At 47.7% G+C, this 26,383-nt stretch overlaps 7 protein-coding genes across 7 annotated transcripts; 3 read left to right on the top strand and 4 right to left on the bottom strand.

Moving 5' to 3' along the window:
* Positions 1–9,082: 9,082 nt before the first annotated feature.
* BJ212DRAFT_1335414 (uncharacterized protein) lies at positions 9,083–12,045 on the bottom strand. Its single transcript, XM_041334908.1, has 9 exons — positions 11,731–12,045; positions 11,643–11,676; positions 11,164–11,582; positions 11,000–11,103; positions 10,602–10,775; positions 10,416–10,540; positions 10,218–10,329; positions 9,714–10,171; positions 9,083–9,663 (listed from the first exon to the last, which is right to left on the bottom strand). The coding sequence occupies exons 1-9, from the start codon at positions 11,925–11,927 to the stop codon at positions 9,313–9,315; spliced, it is 1,974 nt and encodes a 657-aa protein (XP_041196778.1). The 5' UTR covers positions 11,928–12,045; the 3' UTR covers positions 9,083–9,312.
* A 2,443-nt stretch (positions 12,046–14,488) lies between these two features.
* Positions 14,489–17,247, top strand: BJ212DRAFT_1477866 (tRNA synthetases class I (M)-domain-containing protein; the record flags this gene model as incomplete). Its single annotated transcript, XM_041339616.1, has 14 exons — positions 14,489–14,556; positions 14,612–14,685; positions 14,754–14,779; positions 14,901–15,055; positions 15,103–15,144; positions 15,200–15,289; positions 15,337–15,388; positions 15,437–15,785; positions 15,838–15,845; positions 15,898–16,096; positions 16,148–16,308; positions 16,365–16,396; positions 16,448–16,742; positions 16,780–17,247. The coding sequence occupies 14 exons, from the start codon at positions 14,489–14,491 to the stop codon at positions 17,245–17,247; spliced, it is 2,019 nt and encodes a 672-aa protein (XP_041196777.1).
* A 165-nt stretch (positions 17,248–17,412) lies between these two features.
* On the bottom strand, positions 17,413–17,972 carry BJ212DRAFT_1264839 (uncharacterized protein; the record flags this gene model as incomplete). The annotated part of the gene is made up of 3 exons (XM_041330443.1): positions 17,413–17,541; positions 17,595–17,774; positions 17,832–17,972. The coding sequence occupies 3 exons, from the start codon at positions 17,970–17,972 to the stop codon at positions 17,413–17,415; spliced, it is 450 nt and encodes a 149-aa protein (XP_041196776.1).
* Positions 17,973–18,523: 551 nt separating this feature from the next.
* BJ212DRAFT_938266 (uncharacterized protein) lies at positions 18,524–19,781 on the top strand. The gene has a single exon (XM_041344393.1). The coding sequence runs from the start codon at positions 18,845–18,847 to the stop codon at positions 19,550–19,552; it is 708 nt and encodes a 235-aa protein (XP_041196775.1). The 5' UTR covers positions 18,524–18,844; the 3' UTR covers positions 19,553–19,781.
* A 2,460-nt stretch (positions 19,782–22,241) lies between these two features.
* BJ212DRAFT_1297285 (Pre-mRNA-splicing factor of RES complex-domain-containing protein) lies at positions 22,242–23,265 on the top strand (the record flags this gene model as incomplete). Its single annotated transcript, XM_041332558.1, has 3 exons — positions 22,242–22,958; positions 23,017–23,116; positions 23,168–23,265. 3 exons carry the CDS (start codon positions 22,242–22,244, stop codon positions 23,263–23,265), a joined length of 915 nt encoding a protein of 304 aa, XP_041196774.1.
* A 415-nt stretch (positions 23,266–23,680) lies between these two features.
* Positions 23,681–24,223, bottom strand: BJ212DRAFT_1265175 (uncharacterized protein; the record flags this gene model as incomplete). The annotated part of the gene is made up of 3 exons (XM_041330467.1): positions 23,681–23,842; positions 23,927–24,112; positions 24,170–24,223. 3 exons carry the CDS (start codon positions 24,221–24,223, stop codon positions 23,681–23,683), a joined length of 402 nt encoding a protein of 133 aa, XP_041196773.1.
* A 39-nt stretch (positions 24,224–24,262) lies between these two features.
* BJ212DRAFT_938049 (uncharacterized protein) lies at positions 24,263–24,928 on the bottom strand. The gene has a single exon (XM_041344392.1). The coding sequence runs from the start codon at positions 24,670–24,672 to the stop codon at positions 24,373–24,375; it is 300 nt and encodes a 99-aa protein (XP_041196772.1). The 5' UTR covers positions 24,673–24,928; the 3' UTR covers positions 24,263–24,372.
* Between the last annotated feature and the right edge of the window lie 1,455 nt (positions 24,929–26,383).

Here is a 26,383-nt window from a genome sequence, read left to right as displayed (position 1 = left end):
CACTGTGTATCCACGACCATCCGAAGCTCTGCGCCACATTTCAGTTTTGCAACTAACGTGGAAAACTGGCCTACGCGCACCACACATAGTAATAAACTCGTTTGTCCAGTATTGAACTACATACTGTCCAAATGATTGATTGGCCCTGGCCGAGGTAGAATCCCTTAGCTATAGCAAAAAATACCCCGAAAACCATTGCTTGCACGTTGCGAGAATCACGAACAGTTTTCCAATTGGCCTTTTGCGGCGTTCGAACGTTCTGTGCGAGTCACTGCTTTGCGGTTTCGTCAACAACTCCCACTTCGGCAATGAGGCTATCGCACTAGCATAAGCGCTGGATGGTGGTATATGATCCAGCACGAATGTGATCGTTATACATCCACCAATTTCCCTCGCTCGCTCAGTCCCATTCTCTAATAGTATGGTCCTAGTCCCAGATGATCCTAGTTGGTGGCCTACCATCAACGTGAATATTATTTTCGGCTATTTCGCAGGTCCGTGGAGAGCCAGCCGCATGATGACCGTGATGACTTGATTAACCTTGCCTGCGATTTCACAGTTGTTGGTTGTGTTGGGATAATATATGATTGGGGTGAGCAAAACTGAATATGAAGAACCGTTGATATCCTGATATATAGTATTTCCAGCACTTACGTTCGGACAAGAGGTAGGTCGATCCATTACTGGGGCTGCCAACTCGCTTAGATTCGTTGTGTTATAGGTTGAGCTGATCTGGGTGAGCGGACTCCCACATCAAAAGAACGACGTGAAAATACAACTTGTTCACGGCAGAGGTAACGCTGGTCCCTGATGACCTTCCTCTTTCTTAGTGTATGTATCTTGTGTTTCAATATTTATGCTTAGCAAGTCCAAGTTTTGTTGACTTCAAAATATCCTAGGTGCGCTATCATCGATGTTGCGCTCATTACCCATCTCTCGCAATCAGGGCCAACATGTTGGGTAGGTCTCCTCGCATAGACTCTGTTTCTTTCTTGTGACGGGCGGCATACAGTCACTCTTCCCACAATTTCGAGGACAGATACAGTGAGTGTTCGCACTGATGCTTTACATTCTCGCTAAAGCAACTGGACTACCACGCAGGGGTGAGTGAGATTCTCGAACAACTCGTTGGTTCAATATAACAATTGCCACAGCTGTGAGTCTCTTTCAAGCGTGTGATCCTCTGAGGCTGATAACTAATGTTGCTGGATTCGTCAGGTATTATCACAGTCGACGCACTTGATTGGACGAGGGAGGTTGTAGATGCAATACTGGGTGGTGAGCTTAGTATGATCTCCCGTGATATTGACTTGACTAAAATATCATACAAGTTATCGTAATTGCTCGGCTGCATGCCATGTATCAGCGATCCCGAAAGGTGCTGATATGTCTCGTTATCATCTTTGTGGCCATCAGAATCACCAACCTAGTGATCCTCGCAATGGTGATGATGCGGATTTTAGGGGGTAAGCTTTAATTATGTATGAAATGTTCAAGTGGATCAAGCTCATCGGTAAACACCAGAGAAACTCGTTCTCTCCGGTACTTATCAGTGTCAGTTTAACTATGCGGGTGATTTCCTACTTCTGGATTCCATGATTTGGATACTTGCCACTGTATGGGAAGTCCTTGCACTGTTTCTCGCGGCCTGGATTGCTGTAAAGCACTTCCGTGAGCTACGACAATACTCAACAAGTGGTATTATTGGGGACTGCTTCACAGTATTAATGAAAACTCACATGAGTTATTTTGTGAGGTGAGCTCATCGTGTGAATGTGGTCCTCTTGTTTGTTGTTGAAGTTCAGCACTTGCAAGCTTCGTTGCAGTTTCTTGTTTTGAAATCAGTTACTTGTCTCCAACGATTTCCGCGGTATGCTGATCTGTTATCGACCTCTGCATGCGGTCATAAACCATCATTTATACAGGACGCAGGCCTCTTGGAATCTCAAATTTATTCTGGTTTTACTCAACTCTTCGTATTTCGAATTGTGCAGATGTTCGTGCTAGGACCACGCCTTATCCTCAGCGTTCGAGAATATCACGCTGAGCTCGTGGCCAACTCTGATGCAGCAACCGCTATGGCTTCAATTGCTTTTCAGGAGCGTGTCCATGTGTCAACCAGCAGTAGTGTGTAGCGCAAGAGATGTTCGATGTGATTGATTTGCGATGGGCGGGTAGTGTGCAGGGACCGGGGGAAATTGTTTTCATTTATTCCGGGTTTTGTCGTAGTACTTATTGTAGTTCCGAAAAAGTCCCGTCCTTAAACATCTGCACCAAATGACGCTTTATTTGCGAGGTTGGAAGCTGGGGGCATTTACGACAAGAAGTAATTGCGCTTGAGTACAAATATGATCACATAATTTTTTCTTCCCTTTCTGTAGTGATGTGATATGTTTTTTCAACGTGCGACGAACTCGTCCTGTCTTCAATCCAGTTTCAAAACCGACTTCATTCTTATCTACTGTGTTCTGAGCGCGGGTCTGGGCGATGTTATCGTGGTGGTGCTTAATCAAGTTCTTTGATGTTGCAAAATATATTTGAAAGAGATGTAGCTCTGGATGATATCTCTACTGGCGCTAGCTGCCTGCCCACACTTGCACCATGTGGAAAGCTGAAACGTCTAACGACTTTGCTTGAAGACAGTTGTTCCCTTTCAATGTCATGAAGCTTATTAACATAAGCAACTTGCAGGCTAGGCAACGTTACATACCCAGGGGACCAGGTCCGTGGGTCCGAGGTAAAGTGATCAGACACCATCCTGTAACGATAGACGCGATTGCGCTATCATTCCATTCCTCATCCTACCTCCATTTCCGTCCAAGAACACTGGATGAACTGAAAGGGAGTAGCAATGTGCCGATCGCGATATCCCTGTTCTTGTTCTTCTCTTCCTTCGGTGGGCAGGACTCATATGGTACGAACAACAAGAAAATGATAGTCGAGTTCCCTCGAGTTGCTACTGAGAACTGCTCGAGTGATGCAATAGCGGAAATAGTTAAGTATTGTGGAGGTGCACATTACCTAGTGGCAGGTTCGGCTGAGAAGAGAATATTAATGGAAGTTGACAGATTCGAGAGTTGCTGGAGGCGTCATCGAAGCAATTATTGGGTATGAAATGGGTGGTTGAACAGAAGTAAGAGGGACAGACTCACCATATGTGAGCATGCAGGGAGTTTTCATACAATAGTATGGTCTATTCAACAATGTCAAACCAGCGCCCTATGACGCCCGGATGGCGACGGCTGCCTTTCTGCAGAGAATCGCATCGTGCAAATATGTGTATCGGCTTTCCAGCAGTGTTGAAAGATACACCTTGAGGACAAAAGGAACTTCTTGGCACCTGTACAGACAGGGCAGTAGTGCGCTCAAGAGTTCGACGATTCTGCCAAGAAATTCTCTGATATGCAGAGTTCAGCAGAGTTTTTTTTTTTTTTTTTTTGCTTCAGATTTAGTCCTTTGGGGTCGTAGACCCTATGTTGGACATTGTCTCGTCATTAGCTATCTTTCATCTTTGGGGGGTTTGGATGCTTTTCATTTATGGTGCAGACATGTACTCTGTCACCGAGGTGAGCAGGCACGAAAGGAAAGCTGCGGGAGGAAGACGTGTTAGTAGGGGAGGTTGGTTATAGGGTCGTAGCTTTATTGTCTTGTCTGGTTCGTTCTTCAATTTTGCTATGTGGTTCCTCTGTAATTGTGTCTTCTGTGGTTCCCGTCAGTGACAGCTTTGTTGGAGTATCGATCCTTTCATGGGAGAGTGTATGGTTCAGGTTGGTATGTGTGGTTTGGGTATGTTTCCCTGTGACATTTTTACTGTGGTGTGTTATGTTCTTTTACATATGTTAATTCTCACCGAATATTGGCTTGAATCTTCCAGTGCTATTGATGTATCAGATGAGGTGTGGGGTGATTTTGTCGGATGTTAAGATGTGGGCTATTGACAGTGCATCTCGATGTGCGGCGTTTGCAAAGATATGGCATTCCTTTCAGTATTGGGGGCATTCGAAGATATAGTGGTGAACCGTTTCGTTCGTGTTGGGGCATATTGGGCAGTGCAGGGTGTCGGATTTGTTGATTCAATGGAGGTGATGATTCAGGGGGATGTGTCGAGTACGGAGCTGGATGTACATGCTGGCATGTCGTTTGGGAGTTCAGCAGAGTTCAGAGCATCTAGCTCAGATGATGTGGTGCCTGCAAATTTAAACACAATGCAGGAGGGGGCGTCAGCTGGCGTCAACCGTGACACGTGAACTCCTTACCACAAAGTTGAGACTTCTCTTTTGGGTTTACTAGATAATCACTGCCCTCGTCGCCGCTAATAGCTCATCCTATCCCAGGTCACCAAGTGCGAGTGTGACTGCATTGTTTAGACAAGGAGATATGGCGAGGAGGATACTCGTGCATGCGCAAGTTGATAACGTGCGACCTAGAATAAAGGAAGAGCGGCGCAGAGGTTGGTATCGAATTTGGGAGATGTATTGATGTTGTGGTTGAAGAGACTAGTGTTTATGATTGGCTCAGCAGGTGACGCACGGTGTACAGGAGTATGGGCAGCTGGTCGAATACAAGATGAGATTCTTGATCACTTGTGTTTGCGCTGGCGAGCCTTAAGCGATATTTTCGAGATATGACTGAGCGCTGGGAAATCGAGCCGGCGCTGAAGCTTTGAAGCTTGAAGCTTAAGCTCGAAGCATTTCAAGTCGGGCGTAGCTGTTTTGACGCGGCGCGATGCACAGGTGTCATGTGACGCGTGATGTTGACGCACTGGCTCGGACGCCTTGTGCAAGCGTTCTTATGTTCTACATTTGACTCCCACATCAAGTTGCTGGTTCATGACCATTCCTTCGTTGATTTTACTCACCATGGGCACACATACTACTAGCTACATCAGCTGATGACTATTTTCTTTGCACTGACAAGCCTTGACGCGGACACGCCAGTGTTCTACATAATTAGGGACGCACTACTTACTAGTCACATCAGCCAACGACTATTTTCCTCCCTCTCTGGACCCTCTTCGAAGCACATCGGTGTTTAACTGGCGCACATTCTTCAGCTGGCAGCGAAGGGCGACGTTTCACGCAGCGAAGGAGCTATAACGTCGGCCGACTCGTCTGCAGATGTAGCATCAGAGTTATCGCCGAATAAGGGGCCACGCTGTCAATCACACCAGTTAGAGACCCATTGGACAGAGCAGGTAATACTTCCTTACTTCAGGTTCAATCTCGCTGAAATCTCTTCCCAGAACCCGCTTATTAGGAATGTTGAGATACACATTTCACCGCATGTGATGTTGACCAGCATCCTAACTCCACTGCTGGTTGGCTGCAGGTCCTGCTTCTTCAGAATCTTCAAATATCCTTGCTTCTAGTGTGGTCAGACACTCGAGGTCTACGCCGGCCTCGAAGCTATCGGTAGGATAACTTATCATGAGATCAGCCCAAGCCATCTTCAACAGCTCGTCATTGTTCCATTCCTTGTTCTGAGCTTGGACGCGTTTTTTGAAATCACTAGTCTTTCGGTGAGCAACGAGAGTGAAAGTGTAAACCAAAGGTATGCCACCTAGCCATTTCTCAACTTGACCGGAGGCACCAAGAATGTTGTCATAGCACCTGTGTTTTAGCTATAGTGTCATAGAGGCAAGCAAAGATTCGTGGAAGCATTGGTCACTTAAAGCATGTGACGGCCGAGTGGTCTGCACAGAGGCCGGACCCCTACTTTGATGTTTTAGGCATTTCAAGTTATATGTGATGGATATTCATTTCAGAATTGCGGTGTCCCCATGGGTATCAAGTTCGACGTACCACTTTGGTGATAAGTTTACCTTGCGTGAAGAGCTGTCTTCGCATCGGCCCAGTGATTTTTCAGGGGAAGACCAATGCTAACCCTCCCGTGCAAATAATGTATCTGCCCTGGTCACCCAATCATATCTGCGACCCCAGCGAGAAGACGAGAAATCATCAGGAAATAGTGGGACAGCCCATTGTTTGACCGCCACGGCAGTCTAGAAACATCACTCGCGTCATACTTCACTCAAACAATAGTCAAAGGCATCTATGTCACTCTCGGTCTTCCCCGGTACGCTTGAAGGCTCCACACGGCAGGCAGCTAGTACGAGTGGTGATGCAATAAGAACGAAACTTAGCACAAATATAGTCAAATTCTCTTGTTCCCTGCGGAGGCCCGGGCTCGACGAGTGTAAATCATATCGAACATCTGCAGTGCTACACACTATTGGTAGTTGATACATGCACACGCTCTTGGAAAGCAATTGAAACCATGCTAGGTCCTGTATTGGAGTCAATCACGAGCTTAGCATGATATTCTCGAATACCGAGGATCAGTTGTGGTCCCAGCACAGTTAACTGCACAGTGATGAATATTAGAGGAAAACCAAAATAAAACAACTTTGCCGGGGAATATGGGTCCTATGGGAAAGTAATGAAGCGTGAATGCATGCAGATGTCAGTGACAGATTAGCGTACGTTTGACATCGTTGGCGAAAAATAACCGAGTAAGCAGCAAACAATCACAACGGAGCTAGCACGTGCGGAACTTCAACGGAAAAGAAAACCACATTCACGTTATGAGCTCACCTCGTAAAGTAACTCAAGTGACTTGTCATTAACATAGTAAAACAGTCCCTCATAATACTTCCCGCTGATTGTCGTTGCAATTCACGGAAGTGCTTTAGAACAATCCAGACTGCAAGACACAGTGTGAAGATCTCCCACACAGCACTGAGTATCCAAGGGATGGCCACCAAATGTTCGGCATTGTTAACAACGCACTGATAGGTGCCAGAAAGAATGACTTGCTCTGGTATTTATCAATTAGCCTGAAGCACTCAAAGTCTTTCATCCATGATTGAAGCTTACCCGCTGAAATGTGCCTCATATTTATCGTGAGTATCACAGTGTTGGCAATATTGATGGCCACGAAGACGACAACGAGGAGTACCAGTACCTTTCTGGATCGTTGGTACATAGCATATAACCGAGCAATCATGATGACTTGCATGGTGTTTCAGTCAAGTCAAATATCACTGAGGTATTGCAACTGCGTAGCTTACCACCGAGTATTGCAATTAGGACCCACGTCGTCCAATATAGCGCGAAGTACATGATAAGACCTGACACATCTGGTCAGCGCTCAGCCTCCGAGGATCATGCACTCCAAAGAAACTCACAACTGTAAGAATCATTATGGTGGATCAGCAAACTGTCCAAGAACGTTGCTCACCCCTACATAATAGTTGATTAGACAGGTATGGAAGAGGGGGTATCGGTGCGGAACACTCACTGCATCTTGCAGCGGGATTATCTAAACAGTCACTGTATGCTGCTGGTCAGAAGCAACAAATAGTGCATGTGAACAAACACACTTTGTATGTTCATGCTGAGATGGGCAATTAGCACAACGCCAACCTCAGCCTTCCAAACATACCCAACATATATTATTCCAATGTAGCGCACCTGGGACATCATCACATCAGCTCAACTTGCTAAGCACATTTATAATACGAGTCACATACAGTGAGATACAAGACAGTCATCAGGGACCAGCGTTGCCTCTGTCGCAGATTAATGACATTTGGATGTTGTTCTTCGGATACGAGACTCTGCTCACCCAAATCAATTCGACCTATGAAACTATTCTTAGAGAGATGATCAGTCCGGTAATGGCATCAACTTACCTCTTGTCCGAATGAAAGTACTGGAGAAACCATCAGGATATCAATAACTCTTTCATACCATCTTGCTCACCCCAATCGTACATTACCCCAATGGAGGCAGCAACTGCAAAAATGCAGCGAAGGTCATATCAGCATACCACCGTTATCATCCGACTGGCTCTCTACAGACCTACAAAATAGCTGGAAATAACATGTGAATTGATGAGTGGCCACCAACTGGGATCATTTGAGATTATGGTCATAATATTCGAGGATGTGGGTGAGTGAGCGGCGAACTTGGTGGACGTATGACGATGACATTTGTACCAGACATACCCCCTTTTATCACCGAAATGAGTACCATGAAGACAATATCTGTCAGTCCCTTTATTGCATTCGGTGAGTAAGGGTTCACCATGGCAAGGGGGGAAATGACTCACGCCCACGCACGGGAAGTTGGAACGTTCCAACTAAAAAAAAAACGGTGAACATCTTAATTGCGGCGAATAATTTGTTTCTATTGCCATTCATTCCAGCTCATTTTCAGTACCACTGAGTCTTCGATCATGAAACGCCATTCCTCCCCGTGTCGACTGCTGGAGTAAATCGCATCGCATCGCTAGAGAGAGAGAGTTGGGGTACGAGATTGTCACGGTTGTGATTGGTAACTATATATAGCTAACCATTACATTCAGGTTCACTGATGGGCTGACCGGTACTATTTGGTCCACAGGGGCCACCGGCCAAGTCTGTACCAGCATGCGAAACAATATCGGCGAAAGTGGGAAGAACGTGTTCAACACTCTACTGACATAAAATGGAGATCCAGTGCACCGCAGTTATCATACCACCGACACCCAGGGTTACCGGGTTTTGTCAGATGTTCATTCGATATGTAACCAAGTCGATCCTCAGTACTCAACACTTGACACCGAGGCAGGACCACATAAGTAGCTGTCAGGGACTCGGACTGGCGTGGCCGTTATAATTGTGCCTGATCAGCTTCGTCGTCAAACATATACCTTGGACGAGTTATATCCATGATTCACCTGTCACTTTCGGCCTTGAGTCATCGACCTAGCTAATAACAGGTGGATGATTAGGCGGATTTTCGCGGAACAATACCAGGGGCATGGATCGCTAGCAATCCGGTGTGCCTAGACGTTAACGTTAAAGACTTGAGCTGCGTGTTGAATGATTGGGATGGGATCCACTGGGAGTAGAGTCGATGAGAAAGCGAGAGGAGCGAACGTCTGAGGAATGTGCATGCGGCGCTCGTCACGCATCCATAATAAGCAATGGAACTTTGATACCATTTACAATATCTATACCCCAGTATATCCCTCGAAACTCGAAAGTGTATGACTGTGGTTTCCGTGATACCAGATGCATATATCGCGCTCCAAGAACGCCATCTCAAAAAATCGTTCCGTCCGAGCTTCCGAGTTGTCACCCGGACATGGCAAGTACTACCACACCGAAGACTGTCAATATCACTTTTAATAAATTACTACATACGATTAACCTAGATATCCCGCTATATATCCCACCGCCGCAGCAAGCGACTTGAATGCTATGGTATTTATTAACTAATCCTTCCACAATATATCACCACGCCGCGAGCACACACCAAGAAGCACTCAGACAGACGAGCCCGAACCAGAACCAGAACCGCTGGCCTCACTAGCACTGCCATCAAACATCGAAACATCATAGTCTGCTCGCGCAGCGCCGCCCCTAAGATCCTTGCTCACCCGCGATCGACCGCGGGCCTGCTCCTGATATCTGCGTTTCGGCTTCACACCATGAGAACGAACGACAGTTTTACCTTTGGCTTGGACCTTCTTGCGTTTCATCACGGAGAGACTGACATCTGGCCTGACGAGGAGAGTGAACGCGATTGATAGAAGTACCAGGCCACTGGCCGTTGCAAAAATGGCCTTTGGGAAGGAGGCTACGGTGCTGCTGTAGATGACACCAAAGATCATGGGCTGCAGAGCCTATGTAAGAATACATCTCGACCTAGAAGAATATTACTCACCCCGAGAATAGTCTGACCGACGGCTTGCAGGACAGCGAGAGCCCCAAAGAGCTTTCCAGGCTCCAACTCAACATCATTATCATGCTCCTGAGCTTCGCCTGTACGGACAGCACCTTCCTTAGTAGCAAGCGCACGACCCTGGAGAGTGCACAATGCGAGGCTCTGCATGCCTGGCATCACCCCCGCACCAACGCACGAGAGTGACGTTGCACCAACGAACATGAACTGCGACCACCAAACACTACTTGCATCGCGGGAGGGCAGAGGCGCAATGACAACAAGCGCATGCGAAAGGAAGTCCATAAGCATGGAGTACCGCACGACACGCAGATCGAACCGCATTTCATTGAATAGATGAGACTTTGTAGGCTTGGGCTTTGACGTAGGTGCCGCAGGATTCGCGGGTGCGTTTGTAGATGAAACCGCAGCGCGGACGGGCTTGAACTTTAAAAGAAGGACTGCTGATCATCAGAACCAGGAGGTGTGACCAAAGGGCTGACTTACATGGCAGGAAGACGAGTAAGTACCAAGCACGACAGGCTCCCATGAAGGAGATATAGTAGCTCAGTTGTTCAGCTGCCCAGTCGTAGATATGCTCAGCATATAGGTACTTGAGCTGGAAGATCCCGATGCCAGCATGTGCGAGAAGAGCGATATGCCGATGAACGTCAGACCCCAGTCATTCCGTGTGCGAGAGGGCACGAGTGAGTCTCCAGTGGCACTGGTAGCTACAGGAACATGGGACGGGAGGAAGACGGCGAGGGGTGATAGAAAGCTTCGGATGATGCGAGTTGCGATCCATCCATTGGAGGGTTCGTCGTCCTTACCTATAAACAGATGCTTCGGATTGAATACAAGACCAGGTAGCCAACGCAGTGATACACGTACTGCTAGTGAATTCTGGACCACTCTCAACAGCTCGACTCTTACCTTTCCTATTTGATGCTCGGCGAGAGGCGGGAAGCGATTCAGGGAACACAAAGAGTACTAAGATCAAGTTCACGAAAGAACAGGTAATCGCCACCCAGAAAACAGATGTAACGCTTTGTAGTGGGTGGTCGGCTTTCACCGAGGTTTGAGCATTCAGCCGATCAAATACTAATCTGACGTACTATTTCCAGCACTCAGGAAAGGTATCGGATTCCTGATCAGCCATGCACCGATTACGGGCCCGAGAGCAAGTCCGATAGAAAGGACGCCAGTGAAACGGGCGAAAATAGTCGCACGCGAACCAGGAGATGTACAATCAGCGATGTAGGCAGGTATTGGCACCGGTCAAGGTCGACCATCCTCCAAGAGAGCCTCGATGATAGGTGCAATGATGAGCAGCTTATGCGAGTGAACGGCTAGGGGGCTGTGAGGTGTTGATACAAGAATAAATGTGAGGTCCCTTTATAATTTGACACATATATCTGTAAGCAATGCCTCGGAAAGAAGCGAAATATGACACGTACGTAAGGAAGAGTCCGAAGTGGAGATAGCGAGGATGCGTGTGCGGCCGTGCCTTTCCCCGAACTGGCCCCACCAGCCTGTTGTAAGAGCAGAGAGGGCACCCATCGTTGTGGTCATTATGGTCTGCAGGCGTGCAGCACCTGCCTGGACGGCGGGATCCGAAACACACTTTTTACTTGGTATCACGCGGGGATCTTCATCTTTATCAACATCGCCATTCTCCTGGGTTTTGCCTGAAGTAAGGATAGGTGATGACGTCAAATGCACGGAGATTGAATGAGGTTCTACTGGATCGTCCACGTATTGGCTTGAGTTGAACGGAGTGTGTACCACGCGGGTATGATTATAGTGCTCGTATAGATTGTGGCATGACAATTGTGTAAAGACTTCCACACGGGACGCCAGCGTCATGCCGCGCTATACAAGTCTCACGATACAGTCAGCATTTTCTCCGAATGATGACAAGTCGGAACGCACAGTAAGAGATGCAATTAGTGCAAATGGTACTAACCTGCCCAGGACTCGGTATTAGTCGGATTACTCGTAACAGTGAACATCTGCTCACCATAATGGGCGGGCACGGTAGAATGGTTTCTTGACTTTGGGCGCAGTCCGAATCAATGGGTCGCGTTCCGTTGGGACTGCGGCACCCTCGAGTACCGACGTTGGGTAGTGGTCGACTGGAGTTGGTGAGGGCGATGAGGAGAACGTTGTGTTCTCTGTGGATATGATTGGATCGGTAATGATTCTGTCGAGCGGCATGGTGAACGACAACTACAGAAAGTCGAATGCGGGACGGAGAGGCATTTCAGGTCGATAAAATGAATTAAGCGCTAGTATTTATAATAAGTGGGAATGCGGCACGTTGCTACCAGCACTGAGGCTCATTAAGCACACGCATAGCACACGACCCAATGCTTACGGATGTGGGACCATGCATGCAGATAGGCAAGGCCACATGCACAATCCAATATCGTAGTCCACAGCGGGCCGGCCATGGATAAATCACTATCGCCCGGCCACAGATTTTTGAGCAATGACCAATGAAAAAGTTGATGAAGAGCCCGTTAGGGTGGCAGCGGTGGGCTCGAGTCCAGATCAGCGTCTACCTATAGCACAGTTGTGCCATCTCCATTCACTATGCACATCATAAGCTGACGGAGGTACTTGCATATCACAGGTAGTGCATCAGTAGCGTACTCAATCATTTATCGTAACGGTTCTGTAGTGTCAATTTAAATTTGAAAATAATAACTTGAAATTGTGAAATTATCAATCCTCTGATTACTCTACATCTCGACATGGACGGTCTGCCAGATGCGCCTGTTGCAGTTCTCATTTGAAGACTTTATATAATCGATCTCTCAGCTGCTCATAGGCGACCAGCGTGCACAGTCAAGAGCATCTATGTCGTAGCCTACAAAAGCAGGCAGTCTTGGGTTCTATCGCTCCACTGTAAGTACGTTGTGAACTTCCTAATGGTTTATGGGGCCCCGGGGACCCCCTTATCGCCTGCATTATTGGTAACTTTGTCCCGCCGACAAGGTCAATGATCGGAGCTAGAAACTACTATCAACACTAGCGCAGGCCACCCTCTGCTCTAGGCCATCCAGATGCCGTTCGATTTCTTGGCGCTCCAATACATCGTGAAGGAGATGAAGACTTTTATGGATCATAGATGACGTGGGTATTGACAGTGAAGGAAGGCTGAGGTCGAGGTGCTTTCTGGAAACTCTATCATACGAGCCTATCGGATCAGACAAGGTAAGTCTGCGTCATGAGGCTTCGTGAGGGTGAGTTGATCAATGTTTAGCTTACGAATAAGCATCACTGTCTGCTTGTAAGGCCGGGAAGTTCCTGAACTTGAATGACCTAACACCGTCTCTAGCAGGCAACTAAGCTGCACTGGGACTAGCCAACAGCGGTATAGGCTGACGTATCGGAGCAGCTATCCGTACCGCACGGGGTTCAAATCCTCCCTAGTCCTCCTCGTGTCCTCGTGGAACAACCGAGGTGTTGCCCCATGTGGGATCACGTAATTGGTTGATTTCCGGATCTGAAACAAGAGCACTATTCGCTGCCTCTGTACTTTGTTCCCTCTACGCCCTGAAGAATGGGGGTGCATCACAACTTTGCCGTCGGCTCCAAGACGTTTGCTGTGAGGCAATGGCATATGCACATTAGCCATGGCACGAGGCTACGGGCTGGCATCGGAGAACTCCTAAACACTTCCTCGAGGCGTGCCACTCGAACGATTTGATGTATCCAGAAAGACAACTGTGTCACTGACAGCATCTCAAGCTGCATGGAAAGGAATGCCGTATAAAAAATTGCAAGTTGTAGCCAACCAGTCCACCAGGTCCGTTGACTCTTGTAGCTAATGCCCAATACTAAACATGCATACCTGACTCCAGTTGATGGATGCGAACTGAACTGAAGTACGCTGTCCGCGATCGACAATTTGGCATAGACAAGTGATCCATCAAATTCGAGTCGTTGAGGATATTGGTGGGTCATTTGTCGATGACCAATTGAAGTTCGGCCCAATCCCCAGATATACGGTAGGCCAATCGTTTAGAGAAATTAATACTGACAATCACGCATTCTATACAAAGATATGCGTCAGCTAGGTATCTTCCTTCATTCCAAATCCTTACGCCACACGTATGATATCGTCTGTGAGTCGTCCTTCCGGAAAAGTTTGAGAATATATTAAGAGGCATTTTGGCGACTTATCTTCGTTGTGGCGTGTTGGCCTTCTAAGAAGGAACGACCATCTTCCTTCGTCTATAAAGGGCTGTCTAGGGGAGTCTAGGGGAACTAGCATTGGCCTTCCACCGTTATCGGCTATTAGGGGAAATTTTCATCTTCCCAGCAGTTGGGAAAGCCCGACACGGCGACAACAACTAATTCGTATGGACAAGGGGCACATTCCTCCGAGTGCTTCGAAGGCGAAAAAGTGGTGAAATGCAGATATTTTCCCGAATATGACATGTCAGTCATGTTGATAACAGAGATGACGTGCTTGATGGGGCCTTGATGTGATCAGGAAAGCTAGAGAGGGTATGGACACAAATGACAATTTAAATACATTTCCGTTATTCGCTTGTTCAGTTGGAGTTGATACTGTGAAGCAACTGCAGACTGCAGTGCATTAACCCTAACCCTAACAGATTTATTTTGGTCTCAGCTGTGTAAGGTCGAGTCACTCTAGATCTCAAGTCTCGGCTATATACTGGATAATATCAATTGCAAGTGCTGAGTCTCACCGAATCATATCACCTCTCTCACCCTTTTGACACGCGCCAGAACAATCCGGAGTCATGACTCAGAAAATCAGAGTGACAGACGATGTCCTGCGATCTATTCCTGATCCTGGGCAGGGCGCCGTGTAAGTTTATCAGATCATAGCTTCCAATCTATCGCTTATATTATCATTGGTGCAGACTACCGAAGGATGGGGAAACAAATATTCTTATCACGTCCGCTTTGCCTTACTGTAACAATGTACCTCATCTAGGTGCGTCGTCCGATCACTATCATATCACGAGTCTGATGACAATGATCGTTAGGAAATATCATAGGAAGCACTTGAGCGCAGACGTTTTCAGCCGGTGAGTATCCCCACTTACTGGTATCTTGTGATGTGTGCTCAGAGCATCCTCTCTTGATAGATACAACCGTCAGTGATAGTCTCGCACAGCTTTATACCCACATCTCATCGAATTTTTACAGGGACACGGAATAGACGCACTCTTTATATTTGTGGAACTGATGAATACGGAACTGCTACAGGAGACTGCGGCTCTCAAGGAGGGCATCACTCCCAGAGAACTATGCGACAAGTACCACGCCTTGCACAAGGAGACATACGAGTGGTTTGATATTGGGTGCGTATCCTCCACAAGCACAATTGTTCTCTACCGAACTTCCTTAGTTTCGATCTCTTTGGACGCACATCAACCGCCAAACATACCGAGTCAGGTGCAACAATACCTGAGTTTTGTTACCCCTCATTAACACCGAAAACACAGGATATGTCAATCAATTTACCTCAATCTCGGCCAACACGGATATTTAGAGAAGCAAATCAAAGATCAAACGTATTGTGAAGGCTGCAAAAAGTGAGTCTCACTAAAGACTAATAAAACAATTCCAACATTCGCCTCAGGTTTTTGGCTGATCGCTACGTAGAGGGTATCTGCCCTCATTGCGCCTACGTCGTACGTCAGTCAGCTAATTGTAACGCATATTCTAACCATCTGTCCTAGGATGCTCGCGGCGACCAATGTGATGCATGCAGTCGCACGCTAGATGCTATCGACCTAATCGAGCCTCGATGCTTGATTAATAAAACTCACAATGTCGTTGCACATTCTTCTTCACATATGTATTTCAAGCTAGATGCTGCTCAGCCAGCGTTAGAAGACTGGATTAAGAAGTCATGGAAGAAAGGAAAATGGTCACCTAATGCCACAATCAATGCCGATGGCGAGATCGTAGATGCGCGCATGAAAAGTGGACTTAAACCTACTCCGGTGACGCGAGATCTTGCTTGGGGTGTTCCTATTCCACCTCTTGGTCGAGATGATGATAAGGAGATGGGTGGAAAAGTGTTGTGTGAGTGGCTAGTTCCCAAAAATATCTTTGATGTATTGACGGGCGACGACAGATGTTTGGGTCAGTTGGCGATGCTTTAATGCTATACCATTTCTTAACACTTTCCCTGCAGTTCGACGCAGTCATTGGCTACGTCAGTATCACCGGAGAATATACCCCGGAATGGAAACAATGGTGGCTCAACCCAGATAATGTTCGGCTATACCAATTCATGGGCAAAGATAATGTATATTTCCACACTATATACTTCCCCGCCATGCTGCTCGCGGATGGCAGGAATTGGACGACACTACACCATCTCTCAACTACCGGTAAGCATGAAATTCTAGATTGGCACCCTTTTCTAACCATTTGACATACAGAATACCTTAATTATGAGGGCGGAAAGTTCTCCAAGAGTAAAAATCGCGGTGTGTTTGGGCCTGCTGCTCAGGAGACCGGAATTCCCGCTTCCGTATGGCGGTATTATTTGCTCTCCACTCGTCCGGAAACCGCTGATTCCATGTTCTCGTGGGCGGATTGTGTAAGTTGGTCTATGTTCTATTACTAGCTCTTTCTTGACCCTCTACTATTTCATAGATTGCCGCCAACAATAATGTCCTTCTCAAAAAGTAATTGTTAAAATAAACATGTTGAACTGATGCTGATTACTTGTCCGACAGCTTTGGCAACTTCGTCAATCGCGCCCTCAAGTTCCTCTCCGCCCAATACGATAGCGTCCTTCCGGAAAGCGGCGATGCTCCTGGCCCATTGTCTCCCAACGACGCCCTTGACGCCGAGTTCATCACTGATATCAACGCGCTCCTCAAGGATTATATCGATGCGATGGAAAGCGTAAAAATACGACTCGGTCTTCAAACTGTCATGCTTATCTCAAGCCGGGGTAATGGTTACCTGCAAGCCTCTGGCCTGAACAAGGCCTTAATGACAGAAAACCCACAGCGATGCGCGCAAGTCGTATCGCGCGCCGTCAACCTGATTTACGTTCTTTCAGCCCTCATATATCCTTTCATGCCTGCCTACTTCGGATGCGCTCCTGCTGCAGCTGAACGCGCCGGCGCGCGTGGTTCCTGAGGTGCTCTCCACAGATATCCTTGCGGGCCATCAGATCGGCCAGCCTGACCACCTGTTCAAGAACATCGACGAGAAGATGGAACAAGTGTGGAAGGTGCGCTTTGGTGGCGACGAGTCAACTAAGAAGGAGGAGGAGGCACCTACGTCGAAACGCAAAGCAAAGAAGGCGGGTGCTGTTAACGCCGGGCCGAACACCGTGGCGGTCAGTGGGCCGAAATCGCCTGAGGTTATTGCTTTAGAAGCAAAGATTTTGGAGCATGGACAAGTTGTTCGTGGGCTGAAGGAGAAAAAGGAGGCGAAGGATGTCATAGATGCTGCTGTAACAGAACTGAAGAGGCTAAAGGCTGAACTTGTCTTGCTGGAAAAGTCAAGAAGCCTGGCTGCGTAGTAAAGAGGCTGTAATCGAAGTTGTATCATTGCTCCTGTCCTTATAATATAGAAGTGTCCTAGTAATTATCAAAAGAGACTCGAGTCATATGTGAAGGTTTCGGTGTACGAAGCACGCGTGCCAAAGTGATCTGCGCAGTTCTTATTTGCACCACTCCCTCGTCGTTTAGAGGATGTTGATAGGAGTCTCAATACCTCCGACAACAGAGTACGGGGAGCCATTTGTTCCAGTCACTGGATAGGTAGTATCCAGCATCACTACGTAAGAGGCATTGAAATAGCTTGCATAAGGGAGCTAGGGCAAAAAATCAATCAACACACATGGACTATATGACCACCAGAACTAACCTGAGTTGTGAATTGGTCGAAGAGAGGAGTTGGCGAGCTCGCATTGAGAGTGCGACGAGCAAGTAGGATTGGAGGTTCGTAGCCGTTGTTGTTCACAGGGACTTCGATGTAGTAGTCAGTGTACTGGGGGTTCACACCAAATTGAACAGCGCAGGTGAAATTTGCTGTGACAGTAAAAGTCTTGAATAATAACAATGATCAGACACGGAAGGAGCCAACATAAACACGACGACTCACATCACCGGGAGAGAGCGTGGTAGGACTGACGGTGACAACGCCAAAGCGTGTAGCCTCGGAACAGGATTGAGCAGCTGCTGGAGCGGCTACAGCAAAGACAGCAGCAAGGGTAGCAATTACGGTTGAGAACGAGAGCTGCATTCTTGCAAAAGTAGGGAATGACACTCACTCTAGTAGCAGTTGGCCCTTTTTATGCAAGCTCAAGGGGGCGGTACTGGTGTCAACTATCGTCAGGATTTCAACGAGCGAGTCGTCAGAAATGATTGCGACACCGGCAACACGAGCCGACGGGGCAGAATTACCGCTCCCAGAAAATCCGAAAAATGACAGAATACACGCGATATATCACAAGCATCTTGCGAACGCAATGATTTAAGAATGACACTAGTTCGCAATAAGGCCTAAGTGTGCATAATGCCAGCTTAAAATGATTGTGGAGTCATCTGTACTTAGTATGTGTGTCATGTGGATGAGAGTTGCATGCGCCTAACCGAACACTCAAAAGCTCCGCAGCCTGGGCCCGAGGGCTAGTACGTTATAGTTGGGCGCCGGTTGTAACTTGTCGTGGAAAGTTCAATGCGCATTGTGGCCAACGAGCGTCTGTGGAGAAAGGAATCAATGGTGGTGGCGGTGCTTTTCAAGTCCCTCACCTATATATAAACTACGGGCTGCAGCGGCCTGTCTGGCTTCAAAACCAACTTCGACCGAGCAACTACAGTGTACCTTCTGATCAAATCATAGAAATGGACGTTCAATACGTTGTAAGCAAGAACCATTTTTGTCTTGCCATCAGTATGATATTCACTACATCTATCCCATTCGAATTTCGAAAAGATGACAAGGAAACGAAAGAGACCGGCTTACGACTCCCAAGGCGATGAGGCGCTCGATCTGCTTCATTCCGAAACTTCAACAGACATGCGTGAACCATCCTTAGGCCTCATCCCTCCTATTGTTACCCTTCCTTCAGCTAGGGACACCACTGTAACCAAGGTACAGCTTTTACCATCAAAATGCAACACAGCTTAATCCACCATCAGGAGGCCGTAACAGTGGACGACTTCATTCGTCAAATTACTGCGAGGGTGCCTGGACCGCGGCGCAAACGGCAGCTACGGACCGTACAATTGCAAGATACATCCACTTCTACAGGCGGTGAGAATAGTCAGCCAGCTACTCGGCCTGCTCCCGCTAAGGTCTGCACCTCAAATGAAGGTCGTAACAAGCCCGGCGAGGACAGGAAATCGATGACTCTGGCGCAGAGGCTGGCCCGTGCTGCTATTCTTTCCCATGTGGAAACGAAGGAAATTCTGCATCCTCCCGGTGTATCCTCCTCTCGTCGGCCTCTCAACTTTGTTCCATTCCCGAAATTCGCAACCCCTCCCTCTTCGCCGAGGAAGAAAATTATTAAACGATCAGCTTTTTCTCGTTCTGAGTCTTCTGCAGTCATGCTGCGCAATAATCGACCCCAAAGGACAAAACGACAACCTGCTTTAGAGCGTCCTGGATATCCTCCTCTGCCTTTGGTTCCCTCACATGAAGCGAAGGTCGCTGATACCTCTGGAGCGCGATCTCACTCCGAGGCTTCTACACTCATACTCGACAATAGTCGACGAAAGAGGCTAAAAAAACAGCCAACTTCCGAGCGTCCTGGTTATCCTCGTTTGACCTTCATTCCCTCACATGAAGCAGAGGTTGCATATGCTGCAATGTTTCCGTGAGTTGTCTTCTTTCAGACTAGATAGGGATGTTCGGTAGATAGCCCAACAGACGCAGATCTCTAAAACAACGCCCTACTTCCGAGCGTCCTGGTTATCCCCCTTTGAACTTCATTCCCTCACATGAAGCAGAGGCTGCATATGCTGCAATGTTTCCGTGAGTCATTTTCTTTCAGGGCAGATAGGGACGTTCGGTAGATGGCCCGACAGACGCAGATCTCTAAAACAACGGCCTACTTCCGAGCGTCCTGGCTATCCTCCTTTGAATTTCATTCCCTCACATGAAGCAGAGGCTGCATATGCTGCAATGTTTCCGTGAGTTATTTTCTTTCAAAGCAGATAGGGACGTTCGGTAGATGGTCCAACAGACGTTCTTTAAAACGACGGCCTACTTCCGAACGTCCTGGCTATCCTCCTTTGAACTTCGTTCCCTCGCATGAAGCGGAGGCTGCAAAGTTTCCATGACTTGCCTTCTTTCAGGGCAGATAAGGACGCTCGACACAGGCCCGACAGACGCTCTTGACACCGTAACAAGGACTGCTTGGACTCAGAATTGCCCACGTCGAATCGAACTGAACCCTTGGCGGCCTCCTTCCGTGACGGACAGTTCACCACTGACGCCCTCTACAATCGCAACACCTTTGAAAAGTAAGGCATTCGGAACTCGCACGATGGGCGAACTACTCCACTTTGTAATACTTACTTTTGTACTCATCAACATGTACATGAATTAGAAAAAGGTTGTTCGGTGATGACAGCCGCCTCAGCATAGAGTGCCTGCATAGAATGGATTTCGAAAGAGGTCAAAAAAATATGGCTGATCATTTCTGCCACGATGTCAACTTGGGTGCTATCCAAACCTGTCATTAATGGACCTAGGCCGAATTCCATAGCGCTAAGAACACTTCGAAGAACGCACTTGCACATTGCCAAGATGACGAACAGTTTTACGATTTTTTACGGTGTTCAAACATTCCACGTGAGTCATTGCTTTGCTACTCCACCAACAACTCCTACTTTGATCCACCGATATCCCTGGAATCCGGATACACATTTCCTTTCTACGTGAAATCATGCTGAAAGTCTTACTTTGGTCAAGCAGATATCATCGATGTCATCCCTCAAATCTGAGTCGCTTCGGCGACGCAAACGCTAGATGGTGGCATACACCAAGTTCCCCCACTCACTCACTCAATCACTCTCATCCTTTACCTTGGAATAGAAGGAACGACTGTCTTCATTCTATCAAGGTCTGACTGCGGGAGACTGATCCTCTACTAGTATGACCCAAGAAACCTCGAATGATCTCAGTTGATGGCCGTTTATCAATGTGGATATGATTTCCAGCTATTTTGTAAGTTCGTGGAGAGTTAGTCGCATAATGACGGTGATGACCCAATTAACTTGGCTGCGATTTCACACTTGCTGCCTCCCCTAGAATTGGGATAATCTACAACTGGTGTAAGTTTGACTTAGCATGAAAAACCGCTGACATCCTTATGGTATTTCCGGGACTCACATTCGGACAAGAGGTAGGTTGATACCATTACCCCAGCAGCCGTTCAACTAAGAATGCGGTGTTGAACTGATCTGGGTGAGCAAGGTTCCCGTCAGAGCCTTGTGAAAATACAACTAATTTGCGACCAAGGTAACGTTGGTCATTGATGACTGTTCTATGTAGCTTGTGTCATACCTGTGCAAGTTGTGCCGATGCTGGTCATATCCCAGGAACGCTATGTCGGAATAAGATATGCTATATATGTGTGGGAGGCTAAACCATCTGTGTTGTGCTAATTGTACAATCAGCCTCAACATGCTGAGTATGTCTCCTCGCATATACCCTGTTTGTTCATTCTGACCGGCATACTATCAATGTTCCGACAATCTGGGTGACAGATGCAGTAAGTATCCCGCACCGACGCCTTACATTCCCATCCACACAGCTGAGGGGTGAGCAATATTCTTGAACAACTCGTCTGTTCAATGTAACGACTACTACAGTTGTGAGTTTCGAGCGCGATCCTTCGAGGCTGGTAACCAACGTGTCTGGATTCGTCAAGTTGTACCGTGTACGAGGCACCAGCAAGCACGAATGAGGTTGTATATGCAATACCGGATGGTGAGCTATATACTCCTGTGACATTGATTTGACTGAAATATCATGGAAGTCATCATGATCACTTGGTTACATGACATGTATCAGCGATCCCAGAAAGTTGCTGATATTTCTCATTGTTGTCTTCCTGGCCATCGGAATTACAAACAGTGATGACCGTAACAATACTAAGGCATATTTCAGGGGGTAACCAGTATGTTGCAACAGTCACTCACGGTCATCTGCTGCTCAACGTGTGTTTCAAGAATAGGTCGTGAAGGAGACTAGACCTAAGACAACTCAGACGAGAAGATACTTGTGATAACAGGAAAGGGAAGTTTCGTTATCGGTGCCAATCACAGAGCTTATGACCCGCGGCGTCGCCAACTGCTAAAAGGAGGTAGCATGGGCGAGGCTGCAAGCAAGCACTAGCTGGTCCTTGTGCCCGTTCCTGGTCCAAACTCCGAGTCTGTTTGTGTCTGTTTGTGTGCTATTATTTAGGATCAGTCACGTGGATACACATCGTGAACTGTTAGGTAAGTAACTGTTAGACTGTACCGTTAGAACTTCCTCCATTCAGAGCACAGCCTAGCTACCATGCAAGCATATCTCGCAGAAAAATATATGACAGGGCCTAAAGCAGACGCTATTCTATCTCGAGCAACACAAAAGAAAAAGAAGAAGCGCAAAGCTGACACAGCAACCACGGCATCTTCAATGTTAGTGGACGATGACGCTGAATGGGCAGGCGAAAGTTCCAGGCGCAATGAAGAAGAAGAAGATTTTGCAGAAGCCGCTGTCGCGAAGGATCGTAGCTTCAAGAAGCGCCGTGTTGAAGAAGGTTCTGGGTGGTCAACTGTTCACGCTGGTAAGGAGGACAGTCCGCCGATACCCGCGGATGAACAGCCTACCGTCTTCGTGGAGGAGTCCGAACAACCGTTTACTGGTGGACTGTTGACATCAGCACAACTCCGAAAAGCCCTTCCTAAGCCTCAGCAGAAGCAAGAGGAACTGACCAAAGAAGAGGAGGAGGCTGCTCAAGAGACCGTTTATCGCGACGCGTCTGGCCGAAAGATCGATACTAAGGCCGCTCGTGCGGAAGCTGCTAGGAAGAAACGAGAAAGGGAGGAAAAGGAAGCAAAGAAAATGGAATGGGGCAAAGGCTTGGTCCAAAGACAAGAAGAGGATGCAAGAAAACGTCAACTTGAGAAGAACAGATCACTTCCGTTCGCCAGACGTGCAGATGATAAGGAACTAAACGAAGAACTGAAGGCTAAAGAACGATGGAATGATCCAGCTGCCGCTTTTCTCACAGTAAGTACCTGTACGCCCTTAACTTTTCGTTGCTGATAGCATATGGTTTACTATCTAGAAAAGTAGATCTAAGGGTCCCCGCAAACCCGAATATACGGGACCACCGCCTCCACCAAACCGGTTTGGTATAAAGCCAGGCTATAGATGGGATGGCGTAGGTACGTTATCATAGTCCCATCCATTCCAACGATTCCTCATATTACTTGCAGATCGTGGCAATGGCTTCGAGAAGAAGTACTTCCAGCGACATAATGAGAAAAAGCGGAACACAGCAGCAAGTTATGAATGGAGCGTGGATGACATGTAATGCGGTGCATTTTCGTGGCTGCAGCTATCCTTGTATGCTCGACTTCTAGTTCAAGGTGTTATTTTTGATATCCGTGGCGTTTTAGATAAGGTTAGCAATCATTCTCCTTGGTCAAGACGCCACGAGACATTGATTCCCGCACTTTGAAACCACGTGAACTGCGTCGTGGCAAGCTATTGGCAGATGATTCGTCAGTGTGATCTATCAGTTGGAGGGCACATCTGACCTGCCCAATAGCTGCTGGCTTGCCCCGTTGCCATTTGTTACTACCTTGAGTTGTGCAAGCAGGTGAATTGATCTTATATAAAGTAAGCGTAGAACGTGGCAAACGTGGATGCGGTATGTATACAGTGTATCGACAACAAAGCAAGAGGACCATAAACTAAAACTCCGTAGGCATGATATGTGCGTCTAACTAATATTCATATACGTCTGAGGCTTCGATCTCCGTGGGCTCTATGCGACGAGGCTCAACCTGCCGGTGACCCATTTGTCGAGGCTCCACTCGTACTGACCGCATGTTTGGATATGTCAGGATTAAATAACGATCGTCCATACGCGCACCAACTTCTTCAAACTGCCGAGTGAGGTGTTATCAGTCGATCACAGCCTTCGCCGATGCTCCTCTAGGAGCAACGGTATGCAAACATTAGGGGCTCACCTTGGTTCCCTCTGGAAGAGGAATAGTCCTTGAAAACTCCTTTTTTTCTCGTTCCCTCACCAGTGTTCCTCCTTCATCGATCTCAGTGATCTTAACTGTTTCCCATGTCACAGTCAGATGACTGCCGCGATAACTTACATGGGCATTATTTTTTTTGATGCCCGGTAGATCAAACGTGGCCGTAACCTGGGTATGGAGTTAAGGCGTGCGCAAAGTACATTCATATACGGTAATCACACGTACAGTGCGACCATCACGGGACTCTCGAAACGAGACACTATCGTCGATGAATACCATCCATGAGCAATCCAGTGGGTCGCACTGCGCAGAAATAATAGCTTACTTTGACTTTCGCTTCTTGAGAGGTTGAGGTGTCATCACCTTTTTCACCCCTACAGGATCCGGTGTCCGTGATGGGGCAGGTGACTGTGTAGGCGTTGGCGCCTTCAAGAGTTGACTTTTGGAGGCTCCTTGGCCATCTGACGCTGCTTCTGTTGCCTAAGGGTATTCCACAACTGATTGAGAGAAGTGATGTCTTTAGTAGCACCACCCGAATCTTCGGATGAGCGTCTGGGAATGGGCGGAGCTTTTGTGGCAACTGTGTGACGATCGAGAAGTGCCGAGGACGATGAGTGTCTGGTACGCATTGGACGGGACTGGTTCTGTTGATAGACCCAGTCAACGCCGTCGAAGCTGCAGAATGAGTCCATCGCAGTGGATTGATCTCGGGCGTCAAACTTGGCCATCAGTTGGTGGCAGACGTAAGAAACAATCTGGGGATGCTGTGTAGCGGCTAGAGAGTAAATATGTGCTGGACCTTGAATTTAAATGAAGAGGGGAAGTGATTTGATGTACGTTTCGAGATTATTATCAGGAAGACGTGCGGGTAGCTGGCTGATTGACACGAGGTTGCTAAAAGCAGCGACCTTGACCTGATCGCGGCCGATAGAATTGAAGGAAACAAAACGGTTGGCAGGATCCAAAACAAGAATTCTCACCTCATGTTGGTAGGGTGAAACCCGCCAACTGAGCAGGGATGGTAGTCTTTAAGTATTTGGCCAATGCCGTGACACTGGCAGCCCTGCTGTGCAAGGGTCCAGTGATTACAGCATTGGTCAGCATCTTCCTATTCGCTTGACGCCTTCGCCGCTTCCATGCTGTAAACCCCGATTCATCTGTGGAGAAAATGAGGTTGCCGCATGCTTCAAGTTCGCAGGAATGGGGCAGGTGACCTTTCTAACTGCCAGTACTAGTATTATCTGGATCCATACTAATATGCCTGGCAGTTCTCTGGTCACATCTGTCATCGATCCATAGCCGACTAGGCTGGCCAAACACTGCACTCTTTAAACCAAACCTTGACCATACGAAGCGAGTGAGCTGCACTGGGTTCCAACTTCATCGATAACATCCCCCTCACCGGCCACGCTTTTCGAGCGCTGTGATAACTCAAATTTAATACCAGTGAGTCTTCTTGGGAGAGATGAATCGGATGATCACGGAAAAATAGTGAAAATGCAGTGTATCGTCAGAACGGGGCCCCAATACTTGCGTTATCGGGATGGCCTTGAAGGCCACATATACGATGCTATCCAGATACATGCAGAAATCAGCCAATTCGTTGTCTTCAAACAGGCAGGACCTGCTGCTGCTCGTGACGTATACATTGAAACCTCAACAGGCATCGAGTCTCCAGAGATGCTACGTGGATTTAATGCCTACATGTCTGGCAATGGATGTTCTACTCTCGTAGTGTGATGACGCCACAGGAGCAAAGAGTGATAATCGATCGGCATGTAGGTAAATAGACTATGGCCCCGCGGATATCACAGTGGTGCAGGGACTTTGAATTTCTTATTAGTATATGCGGCCCCACCTCGACCCATTCCCAGTCTTTTTCGCTTGATTCCAAACTCAATTGGTCCGGCCTCCACTGGCACTGGTGTACATGACTGCAGACGATCTGATCGAAAATGTACAGCCTGTTGGGCTGGAGATTCCACCTTGGCTGGAGGAGCGAATGGAACTGAGTGGTCGACGCACGTCAGACCTGCTGGCCTCGACCTCAGTGGCTTGAATTGCGGCCCGGTTATAGTTCGATCTGATCGTTTGGTTTCAGCTATAGCTGCTTCAGTGACTTCCGTCGGCACCGTTGTGCATAACTGTGGACGATCTGATCGAGGGTATACAGCCAATTTGGCTGGAGATTCCACCTTGGCTTGACGACATAATCGAACCGACTGGTCCACGAAACCATCCACCGGGTTTACTGGCGCCAACTTGGGCCGCTCCACATGGGGCACTGGATGGGGAACCTTGACAGCAGTTGAAATACCATCCCCGCGCAAGCCAACGCGTACACCTACGGCATCATGACGTGAGCTCTAATCAAACAACTATTCAGGGAACTGACTCTGAAACGTGGGCACGTAACCGGCAGGAATGTCTCTCGTGATA

This window comes from Suillus subaureus (genome assembly GCF_016647635.1).
Source record: "Suillus subaureus strain MN1 chromosome Unknown BJ212scaffold_6, whole genome shotgun sequence".
In the NCBI taxonomy this organism is placed as follows: domain Eukaryota; kingdom Fungi; phylum Basidiomycota; class Agaricomycetes; order Boletales; family Suillaceae; genus Suillus; species Suillus subaureus.
The sequence above is the reverse complement of the archived record's forward strand: the minus strand, read 5'-3'. Positions and strand labels throughout refer to the sequence as shown.